Consider the following 26,885-nt stretch of genomic DNA (forward strand, 5'->3'; position numbering starts at 1 on the left):
GCACAATTTCTATTAATTTGTTAAGTTTAATACATTGCATTATATATTAAAAATATATTTAATATATTAATTTCAAATAAACAGCTAACTGTGCATTTAAATGTTCAGAAGTGTGTCCCCTGTAAAGGATGTGTAAATTATTTTCACTTAGAAAATCAACAAAACATGTAATTTGAACAGGAGCACTCGAACTGTATCAGTATTGAAAAATCTTGAATGCTATTAAACTCCAATGCTGATAACACAATATATTCCCAGTCTTTGGCAGGATTGGGAGTATATATTTCTGTATTTTTCCAGCCCCTCTTAAGAGGATGAACTGTTTAAACGTGCATTTCGAATTGTGTTTATGATATAAGTGCACAATTAAGCGCTCTCATTAAAAAAAAAATAATAAGCATGCACATTAAATGTTACTTTTTGACACAGTACTCAGTGCAAATTAAAAAAATAAAAAAGTTAACATCCTATTTTCTGGCTTAATTCACTAATTACATGTATGTAAACCTTATGTGCACATCGCAAATCGAGCTCAACATGTAAAAAAAAATTATGTCATGTAAATGCTGAAGAATAACTTCATTTTTGGCCAGACTACGAAGAAAAAAAAACAGCTTGGTGTGTAAAATATTTTCCCATGGAGCACAGAGGTTGAAAATAAATAAACAAACAAATAAGCATGCAAACAGAGAGTTTTAAAAAAAACTCAAGGTGTCCCATAAATAGGAAGATTCAGAGTGCTGGAACATTCCCTACAACTCTGTCAGTGTAGCGTACCGCCTGAAATATCCTCAGCAGAGTGGGACAAACTTCACCTCAGTACTCCTGCTCTATGGCACCCTTTAATTACGGAGTGCGCAGCACACTACGGGCCCTGTGTCCACTCTCCGGCGATTCCATGGGGTACAGCCCCAGCCAGCAATATTTCAAAAATCTGGATTTTCCCACTGACGCTAGTTACAAATGAGCTGAGGAATGCAAGGGGCAACACATGGCACACTTACTGCCAGCATGCCACATTTCGTGTGTCTGGAGGTAATTTTAAAAGTATAGTACTGCAAATGCATGCAAATAATATCACTGTGAAAACGTGTAACATGTTGTTAGAGACTGCAGGGTTACTCTGTTGCAGACCAGTGCAGAGTGCGATGCAAAGTAAGTGGCAGTATAATAACCTATCTCCGCTCAGTGAATTCCCTCCTCTATGCCCCCGAGGACCACTCTGCAGGCCTACACTGGGCCAGCTCATGGTTCGACGCGCACGTCATTCACTGTGAAAACATTGCAACACTGTATTCCATCCGCATCAAAGTACACTTGATCCATTGTAACAAAAACTCCCAGTCACTCACAGTCTGGCTAGTCAGTTATGCCTCATCGTTAAGGCTCAAAGAGCCGTACAATTATAAGAGGGGCGTAATGTTTTTAAGCACTGCTTTACATAAACACAGAGAAGTTTTGGTCATATTCCGAAATCTCCACGACACTAATAGGTCAGAGGAGAGTAACATTTTTCCATAAACAGTTATGAAGATTGATGAGATCTGACTGTTATTGTTTTATTACCCTTTGTGTGGTAGTAAAAATGACTGCATACTTTACTGAATATTATTTGAATATATTATAATTAAACAATCATTTGACATTAATAATGTCAACAATAAAAATCATCATCAAAAACTGTTGTCAATTTTCTATTTACATTTTCAAAGTGGCGCCCTAGAGTGAGTTAATGATTTAACCTGAAGAGGGCAGCAATTCACTTACAGTGTCGTACCTATTTGAGCAGATAGCAAAAGAAAAAGAACAATTATGGCTGTGTTCTGACAAACGAAGCTACGCAGTTCACACTTTAAGTGATTTGTCAGATCAAGCTAGTGTTACCCTTACAAACATCACTAAAGCTCATCATGTTACATTACTAATGTTACTAACGTCACTGGAACATACTAACACAGAAGTGTCTGTTAATTAGAAGTGTTTAGTAGGCTAGTTTAAAAAACTACTGAACATTCAGCAGCTCATCCTGTCACAGCGTTATATACATTAGCTAGCTAATTCCATACATTAGCTTAAAAAGTAACTCAAAAAAATGCCATCTGCTCATCCTGGAAACCTATTCACAAATAGCAAAAATCTCTTAAATGATGCTGCAGTCTAAAAAGCTATAACGTTAATCTACATATTTATTATTATATCACTTATTCTTAGCTTATGCTTATTACTTACTGTAACGGGCAAGATTGAACAAGTGTCACATGTTCTTTTCCTGTGGTGGTAATTTAGTTCTTGGTAAACAGAACCTTAGAACATGTTCAGAAATTTCAGAATATTCCCAAACATTTACACATCTAAACATTTACAAATCACATGTAAGCTGATTAATCGTTTATTAATCAATTAACTCACATGACTACTTGACTATCAAAATATTTGGGTTTTTTTTTGCAGCTCTAATCAATTATAAAATTAAAAAATTACAATACAATGATGCATTTTTATGCTACATTCAAGCCTTAGGTGGTTTAATTCACAGTACCCTTGAGCAGGGGTGGTCAACTCTGGTCATAGAGATCTATCACCCTGGAGAGTTTAGTTCCCACACTTGGTTCTAACATCCAGATGCTCCTGAAGGCCTTGATTAATGGAATCTCTTCAACTAAATCTGGGCACCTCAGCCTCTGAGGCAAAGCTAAACTTTGTTAAACTCAAAGCAACAATTTGTCAAAAATAACATATCATCAGGTTACATTACACACAACACGTACAACATGTCAAACATTAGCATTTCAAACTACACTAGAGGTGGGCAATATATCAATATTTCATGTTCATTGTGATAAATTTTGTTATTATTGTAAACAATATGCTTTTCTAAGCATGTCGTGGATTTTGTCAGTACTTAATGAACTCTGCATGCCTCATCACAAAAAGTATAATGGATTTAAATTTGGTGCAGTTTGTAAAACATGACTGTACAAAGAGGTTTTTAAATAAGTTTTTAAATGTGGCATTACTAGTGTATTTGTGCCAAAATATCATGACATGAAATGCGTATGTGAACGTCTTTAAGTACTGTAACATAATATTTTTCCCTTATCGACCATCCCTAAACTACACTTTTAAAAAGGGGTTTCTTTGAGTGTTATTTGATAAAGGCAATGGTTATTATATTGAACTGTGAACACACAAGGAATCATGTGAATGCATAAATGGTTCTTTCAATGGTCAAAGGATTCTTTATCTATGATGAAAAGCCAGTTGTATACAGATGATTCTATACAGCACTAAAATGGTTATGCTATTGTTAAAGAACTATACTATTTAGTAGTATATTACATAAGTACTATATATTGGAACCCTTTTTGCCAAGAGTGTATTAAAGTCCTGGTTATAAAACATGATAATCTATTATAACAGCGCAATTGTTAGATAGTGGTAACATTACAATAATGAACATTGTGCCAATTAAACACAAAGCTAATCTGATAAAAGACAACACCTAGTATAATTGCACAGAGAAATCTTTTCTCACAGCTATTACATCAGAGACTTTTTAAACCTAGACTATTTTCTAACTAGCTAAATTCTTGATGAGTGCTGTTAAACTACTGGTCATTTATAGAATGCTGCAAGCATTTTTAAAGCATTATAAGTGTATAACGGCCTCACCAATAATGTTGGCAGATACTGAAGTCCCCTAGATTTATTAGTATTTGCAAAAATCCTACCAATAAAGCTCACTTCTGATGCCAGTCTTTTCTGGAGACTGTTAAGCTGGCAGTCACCATCTGCTCACTTTTTACAGGGATAAAGGCTAAATTGGTATATTTAAACTCAAAACACTATCATCACCATCATCATCATCGTTATTACCATCATCATCATCAGCAGCAGCAGCAGCACTGTCTTGTCTAATTTTTTACTGTAATCAATCATATCTGCCCATATTATCAATTATCTGAATTTTACATCACTGGCAAGCTGCAAAACTGCATATTGACAAATCCATTAAATTTTGCTCTATATACCTCTCACTTGCAGAGTTATATATGCAAAAAATAATATGGGAACTGAAAACACCATAAATTAATCTGGAAGCTCAAGCAAAAATGCCAGAATACAATTTATTGAAGGGATGTGACTTGAAGGTCCCAATATTACTTTTCAGTAACATGTTTTTGTTGTAGACTTGAATATTTGGGTCCTGTAACTTATTTACTATTGTAACTCAATTTTACGAATTTAGGCACATCTATCCAATCTTTTCTCCATAGAAACATTTGGCATACAGTATCATTCATATTAAGCTGATGTGCCTGCTTGGCCTTGTCGTTAATGTTATCTGGATTGTTATTACAGACGTCACAGCTGTCAGTAATACCCACTGATATGCTGCAGCCTTTGCCATGAGTTCAAGGTTGAAAAACACATTGAGCTGCTGATAATAACACCATCATTTTGATGCTTTATGAATCAAATCAGACGTCAGAGGTGCTGGAAAATGTCCCAGTGACGACTTTCACCTTGTTTTCAAAGATCTTTAACAAAGACAACTGCAGGCAAGAAGGAAGTATTTGGCAATCTGCACAGGCTTGTGATGATGATAACGTATTAAACATCATAATAAATGCTCTCTTGCTAGGAGCAGCATCCAAAATCAATGGCTATCCTTACGAACTTTATACTGGCATCTGTCTCTTTGTGGGGAACTTCAGTGGAGTTCATTCTCAAGTGGAAAAAAAAAATTGTCATTAAACAAGAACCGAACACTGAACTCCGCACATGAAAGTTAAGCCACAAAAGTAGACCACAGTCTGTGAGCATGCTTTAATAACAAAACATACAGACTTATTTTGGGTCTATTACTGTCATGTTACTATTCCTCTAAACCCTTAAATAACCACAGAATCCACACAATGAAGAGCTTAACCTCTTTCTGCAGGCCCCCAAGTGGCCACAGAGCTGGTGGGTTGGAAATGAAGGAACGGCGTATAGTTCAATAGAGAGAGCTCCAAAACAGGAAGAAACAGCATTTTATGACTACTGTGAAAGGGGTTAATGGGTCTGGAACAACAACGCCTCAAGGTACAACTGCACCCAAGAACATTTATAATATATGCTAATATATACAAGAACAACTCCTATAATTTATGGTAATTAAACATTGACTGTAGAATCGCCAACCACTCAGGTCATCTGTTCGGTCATCTATCACAAACTAATAAAATGCACTTTAAAGATTTGTGCCAGTTCTGCATAAAATATCTCTCCTTACACATATTACCCTACTAGAAATCTACAAGAAAAAAAACAATTTGGTTCGGTTTGTTAGCAAGCTAGCCTTTTCTATCCCTCCTCCACTTTGCCACAAAATGTAGACATTGACATATAGCAGCAAATGGGGCAGATATAAAAGGTTTGTAACTGCTTTTGTACCTAACTGAAACTTTTTGAGTAACATTAGTCACTTGTTTGCCTCATTAGCATTATCTTAGCTAGTGAGCTATGTCACCATGCTACACTTTTAGCACGTTTTTACCTCACAACAGTTGTTCCCTCTCTAAATTGTGGCTTATGAAATAAAAATGTAGTATGCAGATGTCAATTTGTTAATAAACATGAGCTTTTACTATATTCTCATTAAATCAATCCAGGTTATACCACAGTAGCTAGTTTTTATACCGAGTTTAGTAACGCTCACTCATAGTTAGCTCCTCTTCACCTTAACAGGTGGTAACTGCTGTTACTGTGGCCAAATCAACGGTGACCAAATAGCCAGGCACAATCTTAACTAAACATGCCCATTAAGAAAAGTTTAATTAACGCTACACTTCCAGTTCACTAGACTAACACAGTGAACTCTGTGTAGCTGTGTGTGTTCGCTTTGTCAATGCTAAGGTTTAGCCCAGGTTCAGTTTATGATAGCTACTACAACTTTTATAGAACTCCAAATCCAAATACCAGGTTGAACAGAGTCTATGTGACTCTATGTCCTACTAGCCTTTTAACCCACTATGGTTGGTAAAGTAGAAGTCCAAGTCTTACTTCTGATATTTCATTATCTGGTTAGTTTTTAAACTTCCTCCACTTTTTCTTTCTCTTTTTCCGCCCAACTATTTTAGGTTGGAACAAACATGGAGTACCTTTATAAAGCTGAGGTGTTAAGGCCATGTCCGTACATCCTTTAAAATCAATGACTGCTATTTATTTAGTTTTTATGTGAAACATAAACAAAAACAAAAAGATTTCAGATTTTTTGGTCTAAAATGTATTTAAAATCTGTGTAGTATTGTGTATATGTCTGATCTGCATTACCACATCTAAAATTCATTAGTAGTGGGCAACTGTATAGTTGTTTGTGATAGCTTTAGCATATAGTTTTTTTAATAATACTTTTAGATGTATTACAGTAATTAACCCAGCAATCTAATTAATATAATTAAAAATATGTGCTGAGTGGTTAACCCGACTTGCCAGGTTATATTGTTAACCCAAATTGCTGGGTCAGATCATCTCAGTGTGTGTTGTATTCAACAGTAACCCAGTCATGTAGTTGAAAACAACCAAAATTGGGTCATTAGAGAGGTTTTCACTACAACCTGAAAATACTAAATTTAAAAGCAACTAATATTCAACAACTTATATAATGGTAAAACTGTCTGATTTGCTTTTGGGGGAGAGGGTATTCAGAGCTAAAAAGGACAGGGTTCATTCTTTGTAACAGGACCCACTTGGCTTTTAGGTTCCCCTTTTTGACTCCTGCTCTACAATATACGGTAGGATTGCCAAAGTACTCCAATGTTATCTGCAGGTAGCCAGTGCACGAGTAGGAGTGTCTGCAGCATCATCAGACAGAAGACCTTGGAAAATTCAACCTTAATCTGCAATCACAACAGACACTTGCAGTTTGTTGCCTTGCAAAACAGGTATGACCAAAGCTGGACTTGAACATTAGCGACAGAAAAATCCTCAATTTTGATGCAGTTAGCAAGAGTTAACTTGCTAACGGTGAACGCACAACATTATACATAATTATACCACATAACTATGTACACTCAAGACCATAATGCTGCACACTGTATACTAACAAATATGTATATATAACTGATGCGGTTTTCACCAGTGGGGTGACTTATAACTGCACCTGCCCTTAGCCAGGAAACAAACTTAGCAACTAACAAGTTGATGCAAAGTTTTCTGTGCAAAATTTATTCACTCTGGATGTCATCAATGTAAAACTGTTCAGTGTGATGAATTCCATTGTAATGAATGCACTTTTGCTTGCAAAATAAACTTGAGAGATGGTTTTCCTAAAGTTCAAAACATGGTGGGTGTCCAATAAAAATGCAAGCCAAAAGAGACATGTTGCATGAGCTCAAGAACCAGATGGACCTCTGTGGCTCCATGAGGAGATCCCTGGATTCAGGAAGGAAGATACTGCTGAGATTTTCTTCACCCTCTTTAAGCACACTGCCAACACGTTGGGAGGGACACAAGAATAGGAAGATTGTAAGATTGTATGATGAGACTCTTGTCACTGGTGAGATGCAAGAGGATTGTGCAGGGATGAAGAGCTTCCAGAGGCAGATGATGATATCAAGGCTGCTGTACTCACCAAATACAACAAATTAAAGAGGCTGTGAGTGCTTCAAGCCAGTATCATTCCTGCAAGGGAGACTGAGGATTGAAGTGAAGAATGTGTCTAAACCTAAACTAAGGAACTTGAATCAAATACCAACCATGCTGACAAAGACACAGAGGCCAAAGGTTGTTAGGTTTCTGTCATGACAAATAATGAGGATGGATAAATACAACAAAACAAGTGTCAAATAAATACAATACCAGACACTACGCTTTATACAGCAATCCTATCCAGAAAAGGCTGGTGTCCTCCTGCTTGGCTGGAATGAAAACCTACAGCCACACCAGCCCTTCACGGAAAAGTGACCCATGCTCTAGACTGTATTGTAGCGCAGAAACATCACTTACCTCTAGGTGTGGGAGTTGGAAGTACACTTCGATGTAATTACCTGTCATTCCACACTTAAACTGGACCATGTGTCATGTCATAATGAAGTCCTAAGTCACTATCTGAAGCACAAGCAGATTTGTTTCTGAATCAAAAACTGTCTCATTTCATCATAACAATTTGTTATGCCCAGAATTGCAAATCACAGGAGAATTTCAAGCCTCAGATTCTTTTCATACCATACCAGAATACATGTGAGAGTGTTTACAGATTTAAGAGGACAAGCTAAATCAGAAAAGCAAATGCTTTGCTTTGTAGTGTTAAACTCCCAGTGAACATTGTGTGAAATATTTAAAATGTTTGTACGACACTAAAATTGCATGTTATATTAAAGATCCAGCGAAGTTTGGACAAAAAAAACCAAAGAAATATAATAAAACACAGCCTAAAAAATTCTGATGAGACCTGATGAGATCTTAGAACTGTCTAAAATTCTAATGAATGCACTTGATTGACAGCCCTCTGTCCAACACTCCCAGACTGGTATGCCACGGAACTAAAACCAACAGCACAAGTGGGGAGAAATGAGCAAAACGGACTCTACATATGCAGATAGTCGCCAACTATGCTGTGTAGTGCATTAAAAACACTATCCAGTTTTTATATGGTGACGTATTAAGGAAAGTAAGGTCCTTATTCACTTCACTGCTTGATGTGCATTCAAGGAATGCAGGAATGGCTGATCATACAGATGGACAAATGATCTAATGGATGAACGGGTGGACAAATAAACGGACAAACAGATGGACAGATCAAGAGACACACAGACAAACGATCAGCTGGGTGACAAACAAATAAACTAGCCTGTGATGCTAGGTCAGCTTTTGCCTAGTTGTTAGCTTTCACTCTGGGGGGGCACAGTTTTGTTAAAGATGTGTGAGTGGGAGGAACCACATCAACCTTGTGTGAGGGCACTGCTCACTTAAGCACTAGCCATGATTAGGACCGCCCAGTTTACACTGAAAGAAGATCATTTTGGTGAGATATATCAGCTATTTATTGAGCACTGGGCCTTTTCCACAGAACATACTTTGTTCATGTATGTTGTTTGCTTACATAAGCAAGATGAATCTAATTGGAAAGGAAAAATGGATTTAGCAAGAGCATAGATTTAGAAGAAGGCAGAAGGTACAGCCAAGAAGATGGTGTGATAGGAAATCATAAAAAAAGTGAGAAGCTACACTGAATTGAAGTTCCCATGTAACGGTTATTTGGACCATCACCTCTACAGACAAACTACTGCATATGTTATACCTCATGCCTTCTTTGACAAACTTTGACATTTAGTTTGCAGGTACCTGAAAGACACAGTACGAATATTAAGAGAACATGTCAAGAGCTGATGGGCCGTGGAGTGGAGAAAGGAGAGCAAGAAACTCACAAGGAATCAGACACACCACAGGATGAACTTACATTTTGTAATGAGTTTAGTGTCTCATATTATGATTCCTTTGCTACATATAAATGAGCCTGACCATCTAGAAGGCTGGGTGAGGACAAATAAATTATCACCTTACACCAGCGTATGACTGGAAATTTCCACTCATTACATTCTGCAGATCTTCCCCACAGCCACTTTATCAAAGACTCCCACGCCTTTTAGACATCATGGTATACATACCACATTGCAATGTTTCATGGGCCTGCTAGAGTTGTATAACACAATAAAACTGGAGTGATCACCTCAGCTACCTTAAGGATGTGCTACAGAGGTACATGGATATTGGACTGGATCACCCATCAACATAAAGAATGGCACTGGGTTCAAGGAGGAGGCAAAGCATGCCACCATTAGAGAATCTGGAAGCCACTGTTGGGACACCCTGGCAAACTGTGAGCAGGCTGTGGAGTGCAGAAGTGGCCACTGTGTCAGAAATCAGTATTACAGAGCCCAGACTTTGCTGAGAGGTTGTGGAGGTGGAATACTGGCCCAGCTTCCTATGATCAGTCACATATGTACAATTTATCTATAAATCTGGGGCTCAATTTTTTTTCTGTTTCTCTACAGCTAAATATTTACATCTGACAAGTAGATTTGCTTCACCCACCAGACACTGCGCCTCATTCCCATAAGCTGTATATAAAATATATATCTGAGTTTGAGATCCCTGGTCTAGATGCTGTCCTGTGTCAAGGAGGGCCTGGAAATGAGAGATCTGTTGTCTTTCTCAGCAGTAAACAGCTGAATACGGAGAAATTGTTTAACCTGATTAATCAGTTACAGTCAGTAAATATGTCTCTTTGTCCAATGATGTTGTGTTAGTAGCATATGAATGTGGTGATGTGGTGGGTGGCTTCATGTGTCTCAGAAGAAGTATATGCTAGCCTTCACCCTCCCAGCCTGATAGCTTTGTGTGATGGGAGACACCTAATTAGCAGATGGAACTGGCCACGATTAAATTGGGGAGAAAAAAACAAAACAATTTTTCAGCACTTCAAACTCATGTCTGGTTTGAGCAACCCTCACCTTCTGTTTGTACTTGAAAAGATGGCGTCAAGCTATCGGTATTCGTATCAACATCAAAAAACCAGGGGCCATGTATTCACGTTTTTTAACACCATTTTTCATAATGACTTATTTTCATTTGTTTTCTATAGATCTCAATTTATTTGTGTCATTATTGTGACACAAAGAATTTTATCTTGATAAAATAATGTCCGTTATGTCATGATAAAGATACAACGATGTCGACATCTTGAGAAAACAACACTCGTTTTGCTGTGATAATGACATAACTATCACATGATCTCGATAAAATAAATAAAAAATAATTAGATATCACAGAAAAACAGAATACATGGCCCTTTAGGGCACTATTATTTAATACATTATTTATCATGTGTATGAGGTAATCACGCATCAGAGTGTAAAACAACAAGTATCCCAGAGAAGAAACCCACACAGCAGCTGTATGAACTCACTATTTTTATTTTCATTCATCTAGTAAGCTAGAACCATAATGCTTTTGGGAATGCATGAGTAATCAGCAAATAAAACTGGTTTTAATCTTAAAGTGTCTTACTCATGAGTTCCTTCATGAATATAATCACAGAACTGTTGTTGAACATCTTGGTTTTCTGACTGTTCTTTAACCCTGCTCTGCTGTAGAAAGACATGCAGTAGGAGTGGTGCATCATGGTAATGCAGATTCTACAGTATTCCCTGTATGAGTGGGCGGTTCTCAGTGGAGAGTGGAGCATGTGATGCGAGTTATGAGTGGGATGTTTTTTATTCTATTATTAGCACTCTAAAATAAATGTAATAAAACATCAGAATTGTGCACACACTGTGCAAAACAAGGGTGGGGTAGCAAAGAACAGTGATGTTTCAGGGTTAATATTTTGTAATACTGGTCTTAGTCACTTGTTTCTCTGTTTGGGGCTCATCTTTTTGCCTGAGTAATAATGATTTACACTTTTTGAAATCTTTGTTGACAGAATCTTAATCATGAAATGCAAACACTACACTATAAGTGACAACAGGTCCAATTTGTGGAAAAGTCTCTCAATTCAAAACAGTGTTAAATTGTTTCACATCCGAAATTCTGTCTTATATGTGCGTCCCGTTCACAGTCGTTCACAGTGTCAGCAGCAACATTTGAGCCACGGATTTCTCAGCTTGGTTGAAGCAAAAGACCATGAGACCACACTACTGTAAGACTCAGCTGACTGATGGAGTCGAACCACAGGTCAGGCTAGTGGACTCATAGGCCCGGCTAGCATGCTGCTATGCTAAAGGCCAAACCGAGACTAATGGCTTTCAATACCTCAAGAGACCAGCAGTTCTTTCCTTGTGTCTCTCTAATGACCGCTCCCTTGATAACAATCTCAACTAACATTAACGCAGAGTATAAATGACTATGCTAGCTTAGTCACCCACTACTTCTGCCTCTCCAAGAAATACTGGCGATACAGAGCGTTACTGGCGTTTTTCTATATCGGTCAGAAGTATCGGTATCCCCATCGCTGATAACGATACTGCGGTTAAGTGCCAGCTTCGATGCTGATGCCGATTTCAGTATCAGTGCAACACTAGTTACAGGGTTGGACCAATTTTTTTCTGATGTCTGATCCAGCATCTTCTGCTGAGTTTGGCCCAAAACCAATAACACACATCAGACCGGTGACACTGCACTGTAAGAGTGAAAAAATGAGAAGACAGAACCCCTAAATTATTTGAGGATAGGCTGAAACAGTGCCTGACTGTAATTACTAAATGCCTCCCCCACTCTATTTCTTGTAACATACAGAAAAAATGCTAAGAAAACAGTTAGATAACCCTTTATAATGGCTATATAAGGGCTGTATTCCACTCTCTTGGGTGACCAGAAATGGTTAAAGCAAAACAAGCAATGTCAACTTTCGCAGGCAAATGCGTTTTTCCTGGTATTTCCAACATGCTTGGATTCCTAAGCATGCACAAACGCCTCATGAACAGCACCTACACATAACACCCAGTGGCTATTGGATGTTATTGTATATGCTAACAAAGACCAATAGTTCACTTCGACAGAAAAGTTTGAATGGCGGTTTAGAACAAAGCAGGGCCCTCGGGCAATTCTCAAAAGCTAGAATAGAGGGAATATGTAGGCATTTGTCAGTCCATATATAGGAAACATCTTTGGCTTTACTAACTCTTACACCAACTAAAGAGACAATAAGCAGCATTTTAATGCTTGTTTGTGCATTCCATATTACTGCTTTAGCACTGGTCAAGGGTCTAGTCACTGTAGGAAAGAATCATAATGGAACCTTACACCTCTTGTTGATGCTGTTAAGGAATATTATGCCTTCTTAATATTTCTTAACCTTTTATAGATAATATTTTTCCATAATCATGCACAATGATAGTAGAATCAAATCAGTATCAGCAGATATTTGCTTAAAAAAAATTTGCAGCATCAATCAGATGTTTAGACTTTATGCTGGGCTACTGTGCCAAATAATCTGCATTTTATTCACTTTACTGCATTTAAAAATCCCATACAAATAAGTGTATCTGTAACTCAGGCACAATGACTTTATAAATGTTTATGTACTAATTAACTCACTTCCAGTATCAACAATCAAGGCCTACATGTAGAATCCTTGAATTCTGGCCCAGAGTTCTGGTTTTTGGAAAAGTAGATGTCCCATTAACTCTGTGAACTCTAAGCTCATTATTCAGTTATTAATCTTAAGACTTATTATTCAGTAACTAACATGAAACTAATATTTAAATTTTGTAGTTCTAAAAATGAAGAACTGTAGTATGGGCCCACAAACAGGCTGCTGGAACTTAACTTGAAGGTCGTTAGAGACATCTAAGAAGCTCCTCAATTGCTATAAGCAGCAGGCCAAAAAACACGACACTGCTTTACTTTGTGTAAGCTGAAGAGCTTTGAAAAATGCCTGTAAGTGCATAGGGGAGTACTTAATCCTACAATTGGTACCTAACATTCCCAAACATTTTGCCCAGTGCTGCGTGCCTGTCAAAATTCTGATCATTTTTTCCACATGCACTCTTGTGCAACTCAGCTGACCTCTTACCCATCTTGCAAGACAAGGCATGGTGTCTGGAGCAGCTCTGCCTAAATTGTTATGAAGAGAACATTAATCCATGAGATGAAAGCATAACCTCAGTTAACATTTGCATAATCAGTGGGTCATGAGGGACGACAACAAGAAAACGTTCATTATATGACCTTTAAAAAACACAATGTTCCCAAACTGGGTCACCTTGTAGATGCATTTGGTTTGTAAAGCCTGGTCAATAATTGATAACCGCTTTATTTTTAACTCAGAACTCATAACAAAAGTCTACACTGTTTTTGGCAATCACCCGCTAAAGTCAGAGGGTATACGTTCATTTCTCTAGGATGCTGCTGTGGATCCAAACCCAGGACAGTGAAAGTTTACATCATTCTTGGTTCTCCACTGGGGATCTACTGCCCTGCACAGTTTCATGTATTCCATGAAATCCCTGCAATGAGCACTTTATAATGTTCTTATCAGCCACATACCCCTAGATTAGAGATTATAATCAAAACTACACTCTGCTTGGCTTAATTTCTCCAGAATGCTGCCGTGGCCACTTCTGAGGAGGACTCACAATGAAAGGCTATGGTGGTCTTGGCACGTACCTGAAGTTAATGAAATAGGGATTGTACATTCTTCATAACTTCATTTCTCTAGGATTGTTCTGAGGCTACACCTACAACATTCTGGATAATCACATCCCTAATAAAACTACAGCCTGCTCAGCTTGATTTCTATAGCATAGTGTTTATTCAAAATGTCTGCATAATTACAATATCTAGAGGTAAAGTCACTCAGAGTAGATGGATTTGAATGCTCTTTTCTAGAGAAAGTTTCTGAGTCACTACTGTTGACAGTGGTGGTGATAGGAACCAGACGTCTGCAGAGTTCAAGGCCTCTAAAATCTCTCTCACAGAAAGCAATTACATGAACCTGTTATGAATATGCTGTCTGATGCCTGAGATGTTGTTTTATGATAGTTTTGAGATGAGGTCCTGGCCTAAAACACATTTGGTGATTAATTCATGGCGCAGGGGTTCATTCATGGTGTTCCAAGGCATGTTTTGGTTCCTATCACCACCACTGTAAAGATGAACAATGCACCATTCCTCAACAAACCACTCAGATAACTTTACATGTATCTCAGTGACTGAGTTATACTGATAGCACCCACAGGGCTGCAAACTTTCAGCTATTCTCTACCTGATAAAGCTCATCAGCTGGATCAGGTGTGTTGCATCAGGGAACAATTGGAACTGTGCAGGGCAGCAGCAGCAAGCTTAAAGGGGAACTCCACCTGTTTTTCAAAGTTTCTGCATAATTAAATGGCTAACATGTCAACAAAGTTGTTCAAAGTGGTTTGGTGTGAAATGCTTCGTTCCAGAGAAACCCGCTGAGTCAGAATTGTTTACAGCCAAGAAGCTCCCTCACAGAAAGTTATAATATGAAATGGTTGTGTATACACTGTGTGATGTCTAAGATATTGTTTTACAGTAGTTGTGTGATAAAGTTTTGGTTTAAAACATATTTTACACAATCTATTTTAATGCATTCATGGTGGAGGGACACATGAAGGGTGTTCTAAGGTAAACTGGTCCCCAAAGAAAACTAATTATTTCAGATTGACCACTATTTTACCATCATCAACATTACACACAAAAACTTAGAAGACACATGTAGGTTCACTTGTGGGTTTGAATAGTTAATAAAATGGGTGTATTTGCATCGGGACCCCTGGTTCCCATCACCACCACTGAAATGAAAACTGGACTCAGTAAGTTTCTCTACAAACGAGTTATGTCACATCAAACCACTCTGAATAACTTTGTTTACACCTCAACCTCTGAATTATGCAGACATTTTGAAAAACCGGTGGAGTTCCCCTTTAAAAGCCCTGCTCTGTGGTGATGAGTGATGCTGCCGTGGTTCCTACCTTGGTAGCTGAGCATGATCTTGAAGATCTCGTCGAAGTGCGCCGCCGAGTCTTTGGGGTCCACGGCGAAGGCGGCGGTGTCGTACTGGCCGTCCAGCAGGATGTGGACCCCCTCCATGGTGAAGTAGCAGTTCCTCTCCTCCTTGTCGTCGTGGTAGATCAGGTGCGCGTCTGTCCAGCCGAAGTGCGCGAACATCGCGGCGAACGTCTCCGCCATCTTCAGGTAGCTGGGCGCGATGCGCGTGAGCAGCGCGTACTCGGGCTGCTTGCTGCTGAAGCCGGACGCCAGCGCGCCCGCCGAGATCACCGGGATGTTCCAGTGCGAGGCCACGCGCACCACCGGCGCAGCGGCGTACTCGCACACGGGACCCATTATCAGGTCGGGCCGCTCGTCCCGCGCGACGTCCACGAGCGCGAACAGCGCCTCCATCCCGCAGTTGGAGTTGACGTAGCGGAGGGTGAAGTTGACGCCGGCGAAGGGCCCCGCGGAGAGCCGCCGCCGCGCGTACTCGAGCGCAGGAGACACTCTGGAGATGGAGAAGATGTACGAGTCGTTGTGAGGCAGCAGCACGAGCACGTCTACGCTCTCGTTCAGCGCGCTCGTCCTGACGGGGAGCGCGAGCAGCAGCAGCCACGCGGAGACGCAGAGAGGCGCGAAACACGGCATGTTTACAGTCTCTACAGTCCTCCTCACAGACGCTCTCTCTCTGAAACGAACCGCTGAACCAAGTCAACTCGTCTTTTCCCCCTTTCTCTACAGATTCTCACTCTTTTCCCTCAAACCTAACTTATCTCATTCCAGTGAAGAGGGAACAGTGCAGGTAGGTTAGCTGGCTAACACCGGAGCCTCTCTGTAACTTAATGTCACTCTTTTTCTCACCTTTCTACGGGCTTTTCGAATGAATGGCGTGTTGCTCCCTCTTTCTCGCTAATTCTTCAAGCCCCCACAGCCCCTCCTCATCACCTGTTAGTCTTCTGTGTCTGTCTAGCTCCCCCGGCTTCACTGCGCTGTGCGGTGCCCTACTGCGAGAGTGCGCTGCTGCTGCTGAACTGAACTGTGCGGCTCGGTTGCCACACACGCTGCAGTCGCTCAGGAATTTTGAAGCATCCTCTTAATTATTATTCCTGCGTCATTGCCACGCGGCCCCGCCCCCTACTTAAAGGAGCAGCAGCACCTCCGCCTGACCCCCAGTCTCAGCCTCGCCGTCGAGCCAGCGCTTAAAAACAGTGAGTCTGCTAACAGGGGAGGACAGAGCACAGCGCCTCTGTACCGGAGTATAAGGAGAAATACTCTTCAGCTGTGTCCGAAACTGTAGCCTGTTCACTATATAGTGCACTATTTTGTACATGGTGCAGAATACCCGTTGCACTTAAACAATCCCATGATGCACCACAATAAGTAGTGTACAACCCATGTTCTCTAGCACATAACGTATAGCCGTAATGCACTGCATTGTTTGTAAGTAATTAGAAAAACTGTGTAATGTTAGTGTTTGAAATCGTTTACTACCATCACAAATTCTGTTCCCTACAACAGTGTTTTATACAACGATCCAGATTTTCGATTGTGTAGTGATTAGAGGACTATTTCGGACATGACTCTGGTAAAATATTACCTGAGTGAAAGCACAAGTATTCTATCAATGGCTTCCTTCACGTGTTCCTTAAGGCCATAAGTACAGCGTGATACACATTCAAGTGGTTTTGGTCGGAAACGAAATGGACAACCTAGGAAAAAAAAGAGTATTTTTGCTTTCTTTTGTTTTTCTGTCATCAAAGAGAGGGAGTTATTTTGCATTATTGAAACAAAATGGAGAGCAGAGGGTGCTCAATATGTTTTTATTCATTTAGAATAGTTGAATCACAGCATATTGTTGCTGTACAAAAAATAAATAAATGTTTTTATTTTAATTTTTACATTGTGTGAAAATTTTGTGATCAACAGAAATGCTCCAAAAATAATGGAATAAAATATTTTCATGTTAACTTACATTAAAAATACTGAAAGTTTTTGCCTTCTCCTGTAAAGTTGCCACTTTGGAGAAACTTCTTTTTTTTAACTGAAACTCAGAGCTTAGAGTAATTATTAGAGTTCCCAACTAATAATTACGACACTGTGGTGTTGGTCATGTGCACTCATTTTGTAATTACGAACAGAATTTTAAACAGGACTGGAAGGCAGCAGTACATTTCTACTTGAGTAAAAGGACAGAAACGCTTGTGAATGTATTTAATGGGAACTCTGACTGTTAAAACATCTAAGCCTCAATATGGTGTGCATGTCCAATAGTATTAAAATATGTTGCAGTAACCAAGCAAAATACTTTATTTACGATTAAAAATAGACAAAATTCAGCTATGTGAAAGTTGCTTTTTTGTTGCCACATCAAATCAAACAATGGGCTAATTTCGTTTCTCATTTAAATATATCATTCATATTTTTTCCAATTTTCCAAACCAAGAGAAAAACTTTTTGATCGAGAAATCCAGTGCAACCAAATGACACATGACAATGTTTCTATTTAGGTTATATATCAGATGGTATGTACGCTATTTTAAGGCACTGTTTTAAAACAGTCAGCATGCTGTTTAAGTATCAAAAGTAAAGGTCCTTTAAGTTAGTACAGATCTTGTATAACAGTATTTTGATGAACGAGTTCTGTTAAAGGGGCATTCTGGCCTAACGCTACCATTTAATATGTTATTTGTCATGTTATGCAGTATTCCATAGTGCAGCATTGCACCCCTCAGCCTCACTGGTGTGACAGAATTCACAATTTTGTTTCCCTTTTATGTTTTCATCAGTCAGTGTTTTCTTATTATGATACCCAGCATGCATTGTGCAAAGACTTCAAAGTCCACCTCACAGCACATAAAGAAATGCACTGATGTAGATGCTAATACATTCAGCTTTCTAGGAGTGACATTCACTATCTGGCTTCTTTTTTCATTAGCCAGCTAGCGAAGGAAAAAAAAAGTGAAACAGCCCACCCTCAAGTATCCCACCCAAAGCACTTGTAGTTGATCAAAAGTTCCTCCCACCTTTAAGACACATCATGAGAGGGGGGTATTCTTAGTCTTTAAACCAGAAAATCTCATTCCTGGGACTGCTGTGGCACTGCTGTATGATGCGAGTGAGCATGTTTACAACAGACGTAGCAATGGATAAATCTTTTGTTTTGGCCCTAGTGCCCCTTTAAGGAGATGTGTGTGACTGTAGACACTAAAAACCTACTCATTAACATCTGCAGTCACACTGGTCTTCTTAATTGAACTTCATCAAAAACAACATAACTTTCTACAAGAAGTCAAAGAACCTTTACTTTTGATACATTCACAAACAAGTACTTTCATACTTTCACTCAAGTAGAAGTATAGATAGAATACATGCAGTTTTACTCAAGTTTTACCAAGTGTATTGCAAATTTTACTGTAAGTAGTGCACCTTATCCATTATTTCAGTACAAAACCCACAGTTATTCATCAGTTTCCTGTGTTGTGAATTTTCCTTTTGACGTATATATGTAGCGTTTCAAACTACTGAGAGAAATGAACTAGGCTGCTTCATAATAGATTACAAAAAACAAAAATAGGCCTCATGTAGGCCCAACAGCTGGGCATGTATTTTAGGAAGTAGTCTGTTACTGAAAAGGCCTACAAGAGGAATATGGAATCAAGAAGAATGGAATCACAAGCCTGTTGCCCTTCTTGTTTTTTTCAAGACATATCAGTCTATTAGCCACTCATTTTGTTCCCAGCATGAACCTGACAAAGTACTTGCTTCCATATCTGAATAGAAAAACAGTCAAATGGTAAACCTCTTACACAGTGGCATCTAGTGGAAGCTACAATACAATACACCAGTAACAGATTACAACTCCACAATCCTGGCTCTATTTACGAGTCGGACTGAAAGGACACTCTGTGAGTGCACAGTAAGGCTTGGAGGTGGGCAATATGATGATATTAATCGTTATTGTGATAAGTTACATAATATCACAATTAGCTTTTCTGAGTATATTTTATATTTATATTTTTAGTGCTTAAAGAACAGCTATTTCTGTCAAATGACCTTATTTACTTATTTAGTTCCCACACGTTCTTTATTTGTGGCCATGACTTAAATATCTTGTTCCCATGCCAAACAAAATCTTGGTTACAACATAACTATAGCAACTTAACTATCTTATTCTCACTCCTTACTAAGTCATGGCCAGGCATTAGGATCTCATTCTTCTTAAGTTGTGGCCATGACTTAAATATCTTTTTCCCATGCCTTATTAAGTCTTGGCTATGACTTAACTATAACAACTCAACTATCTTGTTCTCACTCTTTTCTAAGCCATGGCATGATTTAATTATCTAGTTCTCACAACGTACTAATTTGTGGCCACTACTTAACTATAACAACTTAACTATCTTGCTGCCAGTCCTTACTAAGTTGTGGCCATGATTTAACTATCTAATTCTTACAACATAACTATCTTTTTTCCACTCCATTATAAAGTTGAGGACATGCATTAGGATTACTTTCCCACACCTTAGTAAGTTGTGGTCCTGACTTAATTATCCCTTCTCACATCTTACTAAGTCTTGGCCATGACTTAACTATAACAACTTAAGCATCTCATTCCCATAACTTAACTTCTTGTTCTCTTGTACTAAGTCAGTGCCACAACTTAATTATCTCATTCTCTTTCCTTAGTAAGTGATGGCCATGAGTCAACTATAACAACTTAACTATCCCATTCTCAATTTTTGCACCTTACTAAGTCATGGCCATGACTTAACTATCTTGTTTCTACTCCAAACTAGGGCATGGCTGTGACTTATCTAGCCTTAATAATTTTAAATAAACTTAAGTTAAAGTTAAATAACCTTAACTATCTCATTATCATGCCTTGACTATCTTGTAGCCATGACTTAACTATAACAACTTAACTATCTTGTTCCCATGCCTTACTAAGTCAGGACCATGACTTAACTATCTTGTTCCTGCTCCACACTAAGTCTTGGCCATAACTTAACTATTTTGTTATTAGTAAGTCATGGCCACATACTAGGATCTCATTCCCACAGCTTAGTAAGTTGTGGCCTTGCATTATTTTTATATAGAAGGCATAACGCCAGCAGGCCTTCATAGTAAAGTTTATAAGTTTCAAAAGAATGTGGCACTACTGGTGCTTTTGTCTCTGTTACAGCTTATCAAACCTCAGAAAAGCTAAATGTCGATGCCCATCGTGTACTGTGAAAATGTTGAAGTGTCGTTGAAGTATATTTTAATAAATCAGCCACTCCTAGTTAGCCTCTTCCAGCTTTTTATGACCACTGTGGCTTGAGTATGTTTTGCTGTAGTTTACGTCCAAGTGCTCAGTCTTGTGGCAAGACACCATGCAACAGCATTTACCTTTCAAAACAGAAAGGAAACACGGCAGGTAAATTTAGTACGGCTCATTAAGGTCGACTGAAAATGACTGACCGACGCTGCCTAGACGAAGCACAGTATTCCATTCATGTCCCTTTTAAACAGCACGCAGAGTTTTAGGGCAATTGAGCAATTTATCTGCATATAGCTTCCCCAGAACAGCTGTGGCACTTTGAGCTATTATATAATTGTGGGTAGGGAAGCAGAATACTTACACACAATTTAGTGAACAAGCCTTTTACTAAGTGTTATCTTTAGCCTTTAACGTCATTCAACCCAAATTACTCCCATGGTACAGTTAAACATGTTTTGGGATGTAGGTCAACCTTGAATATTATGCACCTTATTACGTAGGATCCTGTAAGCCACGGGCGTGCTTCTTAGGTTCTTATATTAGATGTAGTTTTTACTGAGAATAATACAGTCGCCGTTTGATATATTTACACAAAATTTGACTTGTTCATCACAACTGAATGTATTAAACTCACTTCCTATGCTCCTCTTTAAGGGCCCATATTCTATATTTTTCTTGTATTTCATGTTTTCCCCCCTGAGGTCCATTTCTGAGTTTGTGTGTGCTTATGTACCCCAGTCATAATTCATTTTTCCATGGTCATATTCCATCCACTCTTAATGTAGAATTATTTTTCATTACTTTGCTTATGTAAATTACATTCATATATGGAAACCAAGCTGTAAAAATAGACCATTTTGAATTCAACATTTTGTGATGTCACCAGAGCTAACACATTTACCATATCCATCCATTTACGCTGAAGATAAAAGGAATGTTTCTGCCCGGACCACTTTTTGAATGAGGCATGATACAGGAAAGCCAATCAGAAAAGAGCTCGTATATATGATCGCCAATATCTCATTTTTTGGCGATTTTTAGTTTTCTTCCTCATTTGTACAGCAGCTGACCTTTACATTGTGTGAAAAACTCATAATAAATGGACCAACAGAAATGCTTCTAAATTGCATGGTATAATATCTTTTAAAATTAAATTACATTAAAAGTTATGAATGTTTTTGTATTTTCTTGTAAAATTACCATTTTGGAGATACATGTTTTTCATATTACAACAATGAAATCTTAGTCTAAGAGGCACAGTAACCAAAACAGTCTGTTTATGGGATAAAGGGAGGTTGGAAAATGGACACATGAAATGAATTATGACTATTTTTGCTACAAAAGCCACACAGTGTTTTGCTGTTGTTTTCACCAGGGGTGGGGAACTCTGGTCCTCGAGAAATTACTGAAGAGACTAAATATACTAAATATATCTGATTCAACTCAGTTAATTTCCAGCTTTAGTTGGTGTCTTAAAACAGGAAAATCAGTAAACTGTGCTGGGCTTTGGCCTGAGTTCCCCACTCCTGCTTTACCCCTGTTTTAAAGGGCCCATGTCCTTCCTCGCGTTTTTAAATAAAAAAGTTTTATGTATCATGTAAACATTGTTAACATTTGAAAACATAGTTTGCTCCCTAGTTTGTCTCTGGTTTGTTTAACCAGGGTAGTCACATTGATAATAAAGTCGCTTTTACCTCTCTTTCTGAGCCTTGGCCAAAATGGCAGCATGTAACAACCAAAAGGACAACCGAAAAAAGAAAATAGAATTTTGAGTCAATTAATAACAAGCAGACATAGTAATACAATTGTTTAACAGGTATCTTAAAGTCAGTGAGGAAAATATATTCCTCCAATGTCAAATGTTTCTGCAGAACATGTCAAGTTGATGGAGCACTATAGCTAAAAGTTGCCATAATATAGTTAGAATGCCAAATTGAACATAACCATTAAAATTTGTTTGTTAATGAGAATACAGACAAATATGAAGAAAGCGGCCCAATAATATCTTTGTACACAAAAATAATCCTGCATTTACAGTCCACGTATGGAAGCTAAGCTGTAGTACATGTATCCTCCTATTCCGCCTGCATCAGTTTAGCCCCGCCCATTCATGCTATTCTAAGGAGTGTTTCAATCCAGGCTGCTTTTGAATGAGGCACAATACAGGACAGCCAAGCAGAAGATAGGTCATTAACATATTGTCTTAAAAGCACAGTAACAAAAAGCAGTTGTTTAAGTCTAAAGTATAAAGAGAGGCTGGAAAATGGTGGTATAAAAATGAATGATGACTGGTTTTGGAACATAGCACCACACAAACTTTATAAGTGGACCTCAGAGAAAAAAAAAAAAGATGTTTTATGAACCAACTTTTATTTTTAAAAAAATGCAAGAAAAATGTAGGATGTGTTCCCTTTAAGGTGTGAGGCTCACCCCATAAGAGCCCAACATCTGTATATTCTGATTTTAGGAAGATTTTCTCAGCTTGCTCACCTTTTGTAAGCTGTTTTATTACAATATCTACAGTAGTGTTAAAGGTAAAAATAAACTGGATGTTCCCAACGTGTTGCAAGAGCCATCTGCTGGTCACTTAAATGATATACACTCTCACGGAGTGAAGTGCATCCTTTCTGATTTTAATATCTTATTATTCTATATTCGATCCTATTTAACTAACTAATGTACTAAAGAAGCTTAAATGTATTCTAAAGAAGGCCTACACTGTCAGAAATAAAGGTACCGTGCAAGTACATTTCAAGGCACAAACAATGTAAATGTACCTTCAAAGGTATAACAATGGTTTGAAGGTCCAACTGTGTACCTTAATTAAGTTTTTTCCAGGTGAAAGTTACGTAGTAAACCTTTTTATAATCTAATGAACTAAAACAGAAGGATACAATAAAAAGCCTGGAGATGAATCAGGGGGGGTGGGTGGAGTCAATACAACTTAGAAAATATAATTTCAATGGATTATGGTACAATTATGTTCCCTGACTAAAGGTACTGAGATTTACCCTTGATGGTACCACCCCAGTGACAGTTTAGTACCTTTTCTAAGAGTGTAGTGCTGTTGTTATGGCTTATTTTTATGGAAAATAATTGCACCTTTGCAAGCCATTCATAAAGAAATGTACATAGATGTAGTTCAAACATGAAAGTGCAACAGTCATCCATAGGTAGATAAATGAAAAAAAAACCATTTTATTTATTACTAAAATAATAACACAAAATGTTAACACTTTGTATATCAGTGAGGGTTTCCTCTATTATGGAAATGAATCTAAGGATTAAATGACCTGCCTGCTCCTCATAGTCTAGTGTATATAGTATGGTAAAGTCACAATTCATAAATGACTTTTTAGTTCTTTATTCTTAAGAGTGAATGTTTGAACACTGTACTATAGTGTTGTAGTCAAGAGTCTAAATTAGTTTGTAATTTTTGGAAGCAAATGATGGTGAGGTTCTTCTCCATCCCTTCTTCTCTAAAACTTATTCAAAATCACCACCTAAAGTCAATTGAATGAAAAACCAAACAACATACATTCATTTGTATTATTAAATGAAAACAGTAATAATAACATTCTGTTATTATTATTCTATTATTATCCATTCTCAGGAGATGTTTGAAATTTTGAAACAATGATCATCAACGAACAAATAAAACCCAGTTAATCCATCATGGAAGGATCTGTTAGATCCTCAACCAGCAGTGAACAGAATTTTATTTAAACATGAAGTGAAAACACTGTTTTATTCTGTTCGAACGTTTTGTTGATATTCAATAATGATGAGAAATAAAAAAATAAAAAAAAGTTCAGTTTGTAATGACCTCAGAAAAAGGTATTGCATTTGGCTGGTCTCAAGAACAATCTCCCACCTTACCCCAAGACTGAGAAAAGACCAAGTCCAAAAGATGCCAAGACTGGACTTGAGTGCTACACCATATAGCAGAAATACTGTATGTTAGAGCTGTACTATGTGTGGTGTAAATGTGTAATTGCACGTAACATGCAGAAGGGCATTTTATAATGTCGGTTGTGCTTCGGACCCCTTCCCCGAGCAGATGAATCTGATGATTGCGAATACGTTGGAAGAGCATTCAAAGAGAACTCGATTTAGGTTAATGTTATAATATGTAATATGGACAATATGTATATGTATAATGCCATATTTGTTATTACCATGGGCCATCAAAAGAGTTGCCTGCAAAGCCTACATGATGTCTCATCCATTATCATGTGCTTAATTTCTCTCCCATTAAGGTGAGCTGACTAATGTCCTGTTTCAAAAACCTGTTTCCATTTCTGCTGGGTGATCAATATCCTTGATCAATATTGATTTCTTCATCTGCTGTTCTTTTTCTTTCTTCCATCAGTTGCTTTTCCCTTAGTGGAGCAGTTTATCTTCTAGCCTGAGTGGAAATGCTGATATCCTCCATCAAACAACATCCCTCACTGCTAAACTGTCTGTTGTGTATTCTAGATGTGTTTATTTAAGCTGATATGAACGAAGATCTGTGTGAAGATCTAGTTGGTACAGCTTTTGTTCCATGTACTGGCAGTATTTTCCAGGATAAACAACAGTCCTAAAAGTAAAGGTTTCTCATTCAATCTTGACCTTAAAGGGTCCACATCCCACCTTTCTCTTGCATTTTATACTTCCCCCAAGCTCCACTTATAAAGTTTGTTTGGTTTTATGTCCAAAAACAATCATCATTAATTTTTACATGGCCATTTTCCCTTTTTATAGAATTAAACAGGCTGTTTTTGTTACCGTGCCTTTAAGACGGATATGTGTAAATGAGCTTTGTTCCGATTGGCTGCCCTGTGCCTCTTTCAAAAAGCAGACCAGGCTGAATAACTTCTTATAACATCAGTGTGAGTGGGCAGGGCTAAACTGCTGTAGTCTGGGGGGGCTAAATGCAATTTTTTGTGACATCACAGAAACAACGAACTCAAAGTGGGCTGTTTTTGCAGCTTAGTTTCCATGTATGGACTGTATGGAGTGAAGAGAGAATGGTATGTTTCAAAACTTTAGCAATATTTGTATACTACATCAAAGTATATTTTCGAAAAGTGCAGAAAATTCAGTTTTCCACAGTATGGGCCCTTTAAATGTTGCAGGTTCTTCCACCTATTCAACATCCCATTTACAAAACTAGTTCTGTAAAGCCCCTCTTTGATCCCCTGCCCCCCCGAAATGTCCGTGTACGTGCCTTGTTACCCCAACCTATTTTTCAGAAGTGTCAAATGCTATATACACTTACAATTTGTACATAAATAGCATATTTTAAATCATTTAACACTCAATACCTGACTCTTCTGGGTCTTGTACTTTTCTAAAATGGGTTTTCAGCAAAGAATAATTTGTAATTTAGTCAGACTTAATACATGTACGGATAACTAATCTTTGCAGAGTTTTTCACAACAATGAGCCAGCAGAGAATTCATCATTTAAGCCAAAGGTTGTTGATTAAATTGAACCAACCAATTGCTGTGGCAATTTGGAAAAATGATAAGGGCCCAAGTCAATAGATGAAGCAAACAACATCAACATAATTGAATTGCTTTAATTTGATATTGTGATTTTTATGCACCGGGGAAGGAGTTCACAAATCAAAAAGGTGCACTTAAGGAAGCAGTATGGCTGTATAGACCACCTCTGGTGCAACTTTTTGATTCTTAAAACACATTCTGGGAAAGGCACTGTGTGTGTGGGTGTTAATCACTACATCTCAGTGAATAAGGCCTGTCTTGCTGTGTCATGTAAAAAAAGATTTATTATTTCTCTTAAGCAATGACACGGCACACTAAGTGCTCAGCAGTGGAAATCACTCTATTGCCATGGAAAATAACTCAGAGCCAGATTTTGTGATCAGACGACGAGCTCATTTATTTTCTCCCCTTGAGTCACATTTAACTAAAGCTGGTCTATTGTAGTAGCATATTAGTCTGATTAAATTTAGTCCCTTCCAACACCTTCTGTCTGCCAAACAGGGTCACCCTATTCTGGGTTCTTCAAGGCCATCTGGTTACTGGAAAATTGTGCATTGAAACTGAATACAGTGTGCTTGATACATTATATTAACTCCTTAAGCCCTTAAATTGCAGGGTTATTATTATTCAGT

General features: G+C 38.1%; 1 protein-coding gene across 4 annotated transcripts in view; it reads right to left on the reverse strand.

Annotated features, from left to right (window-relative positions):
* npr3 (natriuretic peptide receptor 3) overlaps positions 1-16,545 on the reverse strand; it is a 38,859-nt gene extending 22,314 nt beyond the window's left edge. For all 4 annotated transcript variants that reach the window (XM_036599001.1, XM_036598999.1, XM_036598998.1 and 1 more), the window contains exon 1: positions 15,483-16,545. In XM_036599001.1, coding sequence (XP_036454894.1) covers positions 15,483-16,149 — 667 coding nt within the window. In that variant the 5' untranslated portion in view covers positions 16,150-16,545. The remainder of the gene's footprint in view (positions 1-15,482) is intronic.
* Positions 16,546-26,885: the final 10,340 nt, after the last annotated feature.

This window comes from Colossoma macropomum, unplaced genomic scaffold (genome assembly GCF_904425465.1).
Source record: "Colossoma macropomum unplaced genomic scaffold, Colossoma_macropomum, whole genome shotgun sequence".
Lineage (NCBI taxonomy): Eukaryota > Metazoa > Chordata > Actinopteri > Characiformes > Serrasalmidae > Colossoma > Colossoma macropomum.